The 4,390-nt window shown below is 54.3% G+C and overlaps 1 protein-coding gene across 1 annotated transcript; it reads left to right on the top strand.

The window, feature by feature from the left end:
• The first annotated feature begins 651 nt into the window (after nucleotides 1-651).
• On the top strand, nucleotides 652-3,551 carry LOC137766081 (trefoil factor 3). The gene is made up of 3 exons (XM_068545789.1): nucleotides 652-799; nucleotides 2,162-2,308; nucleotides 3,375-3,551. The coding sequence occupies exons 1-3, from the start codon at nucleotides 652-654 to the stop codon at nucleotides 3,386-3,388; spliced, it is 309 nt and encodes a 102-aa protein (XP_068401890.1). The 3' UTR covers nucleotides 3,389-3,551.
• The last annotated feature ends 839 nt before the right edge of the window (nucleotides 3,552-4,390 follow it).

The raw sequence follows: 4,390 nt of genomic DNA, 5'->3' as shown, positions 1-4,390 counted from the left end.
GACTTAAAAAAAAAAATGGTCCACGGCAAGAAAATATTAAAAAAAATAAAAACCAGCTGCAGGTATTATATTTTTATGAAAACGTATTGAATAAGTTTATTTAATATATTTGTTAACGTGTAGCTGATGATAAAAACAATTTTTTTGCTGCAGAAAAGCAAAAAAGAAAGAAAAGGAACTTCTACCTTTCAAGAGTTGTGAAATCTGCACGCACCACATACCGCACTTGCGCCGTCACCTGTCTTTTCAAGTACCCGAGGCTGGTCTGCGATTAAGCTGAGCTCTTGTCGCTGAGCAGGAACCCTGGTGGCCTGCTGCTGGGCGGGTTGCAGGATTGATGCCCAGGCCTGTTGACCCTGCCCTCCAGCCCCACGCTGAGCCTTTATCCTTTTCTCCCAGCCAGGCTAACACAGGCATTGACATGGCCCTGCCCCCTGACAGAGAGGTATTCACAGGCAACTGGAATCTGCTACCACCGCTGGCTTGCTACCAAAAAAGTGGGGTTGGAAGCAGCCTCTCCCCTTTGGAATGGACGACGCTCTGGGGGTTGTACCATCTTGTGCAGGGGAGAAGCAGGTGGGGCCGGACCTAGAGGGAAGGGCTCCCCAGACAAACAGAATCCGGAGTGCCTGTGTAAACACAGGGGTATAAATGAGTCTTCTCGGCCGACGTGGCATGTTCTCTGAGTCGACGGGTCCCCAGAGCCTGCCCGTGACCATGGAGGCCAGAAAGTTCTGGCTGCTGGTGATGGTCCTGGCCTTGGTGTCCTCCAGCTCTACTGGGCAGTACGTGGGCCTGTGTGAGTACCGCTCTGACCTCCTCCCACTCAGCAGGAAGGAGGAGGGGCCGGGTGGCGGGGTGGGAGCACATGACGAGGGGACGGGACGTGGAAGAGCCAGGCTGGGGGCTTCCTGTGGCTTGAGGAGAGTGACCAGGTCCCTTAATAATTTAATAATTGCCACCTACCAGACACACACATTTTCTCTCAACAGCTCTACAAATTGGGTCTTGCTGTCCCCATTTTACAGACAAGGAAACTGAGGCTCAGAAAGTTTATAACTGACCCTCTCGGGCAGTGTGGAAATCAGGATTGGAACCCAGGTCCACCTGGCTGGCAGCAAACACCGAAGCCCACTATCCCACTGCCTTCCTTGCTGGAGATTTCCGAATTACAATATAGGTCTTTGTGCATTATTCTGGCACATTCGCAAAACAAAAAGAAGAGACAAATGAAAACGATCACTTCCAGAACATTTTCAATACCTACAAACACAGTTTTCATTTAGCCATTGCACCGCAGTTCCAATGGAATGTGGCTGCTCCATTAACCAGGGTGTGAAGAAATCAGGGTGTGGCAGTTATCTACTGAGAGGTCTCAAACTTGTCACCCATCAGAATCACCTGGAAGATTTTAAAACTCTCAAAGCCCAGGATATGCCAACTATATCAGAGAGTCTCCGGGTGGGAGGCGGTATCAGTGGTTTTTCAAGATCCCCGGCTGATCCCAATGTGAGCAAAGTTTGGGAAGCAGTGGAATAAGGAATTATGAATTGGCAGCCATAGGAGAGGATCTGAGATGCCACGTGATTTCTATTTCCCTAAGGAAAAATCCAGTTTAAGAAATGAGGCAAAGTGGACTTTTGCTGAACTTCAGACATAAAGACTTACTTGGAAAATGAATATTAGAGGCCCAAGGATGTACAGGGAAGGTTTGACGGGGGGTAGGGAGATGCAGAGAAGAAGCAGAAAATAACACGCATTGTGATTTCCTCTTTTGAATGCCCGCCTTCTTCTTTTGTTTTAAGGGGGAGATTTTTTTGATAAGACAATGAAGGGGAACATTGTTTCCGGGTTCAGGGGCCCTGGATTCCCATGGGTACCTCCCAGCTGGAAGGAATCCAGGCCCTATTGACTTCCTGACAGGGTGCTAGGAGCACCCAAGTGAGAGGCACCAGGCAGCCAGCCAGATCTCCTACAGAACGTTTCTCTTTAAACATTTAAGGGGAGAGTGTCCTCGACACGCAGACAAGCACAGGTTATGGGAGGGGTGAGATCACAGCCTTTGAACTCAGGAGCTGCGGGAGGGTGCAGACCTGCAAAGTGCAGCCGGTAGACCAACCCCAAGCCAGCAAGTGCTCTGACTGGGCTTTGTTTGGGACAGCACCGAACCAGTGCAAGGTCCCGGCCAAGGAGAGGGTAGACTGCGGCTACCCCGAGGTCACCTCTGAGCAGTGCAACAACCGGGGCTGCTGCTTCGACTCCAGCATCTTCGGGGTGCCCTGGTGCTTCAAGCCCCTGCAGGAAACAGGTGAGTCAGCCCCACGTGCACGGGGGACCTTTCCGGGCCCCCAGGAAGCCACACACACCTGGGCCCTGGGTGGGACCCCCTGCGCCACGGCTGTCAGTTGGCCGAGGAGTTCTGTGCAAACTCTAATCATTCCAGAAACGTGTTCAAAGTCGAGGCCCTATGGAGAGGGAACTAGTTTAAAAACTACTCTGGAGAGAAATGGACAATACGTAGGTTTGGAAAGCTGGGCGGATTTCAAGGTCATTTTCAGCACACGACCCCTGCAGAGTCTCTGTCCTTTGCGACTGGCGACATGCTCTCGGCTGGGCTGGAGTCCTGGCACCTCTCCCCGCCCTGCCATCCCCCACCCCTGCCCCCAGCACGAGGTGCTCAGCCCTCCATCGCTGGAGCGGTGGGGTGCAGGACAGCCCCTGGGGAACTGCGTGTCAGGAGCAGGCTGTGCACGGGGCATTTGCTGTCTTGGCTCCATGCCTCACCCATCACACGGGGGGCGTGGAGGTGGCCGTGAGCCACCTGGCAGCCCCGGTGCCAGCTCACCGTCTAAGATGAACGTAGCTACCTAAGGCCCCTTCCTGGAATGAGCACCCGGGGGGGCCACTCTTGCCCTTCGTCCTCGAGTAACGACAAAGGAGGCCGCATCTCAGCCTGATCCCGGCTCCCTAATCAGCACGGGGCCCCCGCCCACTGTCCAGGGGCTCCTCCCCTTCCCAGCAAACCTGGGCAGAGGTCCAGATAAGGCTCTGGGCCCAGGAAGGAGAGTCACCCCTGCGCTGTCCGTCCCCGCTCTGCCGGCTCCTCGGCCTGCGACGACACTTCCTTGAACTCTGGCAGTGGCCCTGCCTGGGCCCGTCTCCAGTGCCATCTGCCCCGACAACCTGGGTCCCTGTGGGGCATGTGGCTATTGTCCCACGAGGGTCGGGGGGAACTCAACCCTTCCCCAGGGACTTGGTGTGGAAAGCAGCAAACGGTGCTGACCTTGGAGCCTGTCTGGAGCTGGAGAAGCGGGGCAGCGGGAGGGCAGGGATGAGACGGCTCAGGGTAATGCGTGTCTGTGCTTTGTTTCCAGAATGCACCTTCTGAGGCCATGCTGCTGCCCGACGGGTGGGAGGGGGACTCTCTGCCTGGTGCTAGAGCCGCTCCTGTTCTATCACCTGCTCCCGGCAAGCGCCGCCCCTAACGTGCGAGGCCTGATGCCTTAAAGAATAAAGCTCCCATACTCAGCATGAGGACACGTCTTGCTGAGACTTCCTGCTGTTGTGTTTTATTTCTGCCGAGTCACTCTCCCCCTTCTGAGCATTTCACAGACGTGGGCAGCGGAGGGTGTCTTAGCATCTCCCAGCAGAGGGTCTCCCCCAGGCCTGGGGAGGAGGGAAGGGCCCCAAAGTAGCTCCCTAGCTGTGAGGGTGCAGCAAACCTCACATCTAGGGCTGACATGACGGGGAGGGCAAGCCACCTTCTAAGTGTCACTTGAGAAACACCGTTTCAAATGTAAGTTCCAAAAAAAAAAAAAGATTATTAATGTCTTTCTTGGCGAAGAGAAAGCCAATAAAACCATCTTACCAATTGGCACTTTTTGGTATTTCTTTGTTAAGTCGAGTTTACCACCTGTGACAGCTTGGGTGGCCTTCTTTTGCTTCTTTCCTCTGAAAATGGATGCAGCTTTGTGGATAAATGAGCAAGTGTCACCACGAACGCTCATGAAGTCTTAGTAACCCCGAGATGGGGAGTTGTCCCCTCCCTCACTCTTGGGGACACGCAGCTCTCCACGGACACAGGGAGGGTTTCCACGGACACCGGGAGGGTTTCCACGGACACCAGGAGGGTCTCCACGGACACCAGGAGGGTCTCCACGGACACCAGGAGGGTTTCCAGCCATCCACGCTGAGCGTCCTGCTCTCCTTCTGCTGACAGGACTCTGTTAATGTTGCACAGACGATTCTACTGATTCTACCGCAGGGCTTGTTTAGGCCGCACGGGGGCCAGAAAGCAGCGCAGCCTCCGGAGGTGGGGTTTCTGGGTCTGAGCCATCCTTCCCGCTGGAAAAGAGACACTGGCTCCTTTTCGAAACAAAAGGCTTTGTTT

Source organism: Eschrichtius robustus, chromosome 6 (genome assembly GCF_028021215.1).
Source record: "Eschrichtius robustus isolate mEscRob2 chromosome 6, mEscRob2.pri, whole genome shotgun sequence".
Taxonomy (NCBI): Eukaryota; Metazoa; Chordata; class Mammalia; order Artiodactyla; family Eschrichtiidae; genus Eschrichtius; species Eschrichtius robustus.
The sequence above is the reverse complement of the archived record's forward strand: the minus strand, read 5'-3'. Positions and strand labels throughout refer to the sequence as shown.

Bases quoted from the DNA above. Each gene is read 5' to 3' on its own strand.
- LOC137766081 (XM_068545789.1), top strand. From the start codon at position 652: ATGAGTCTTCTCGGCCGACGTGGCATGTTCTCTGAGTCGACGGGTCCC. The intron at 800-2,161 runs GTGAGTACCGCT...TGTTTGGGACAG, and splicing joins TGGGCAGTACGTGGGCCTGT to CACCGAACCAGTGCAAGGTC.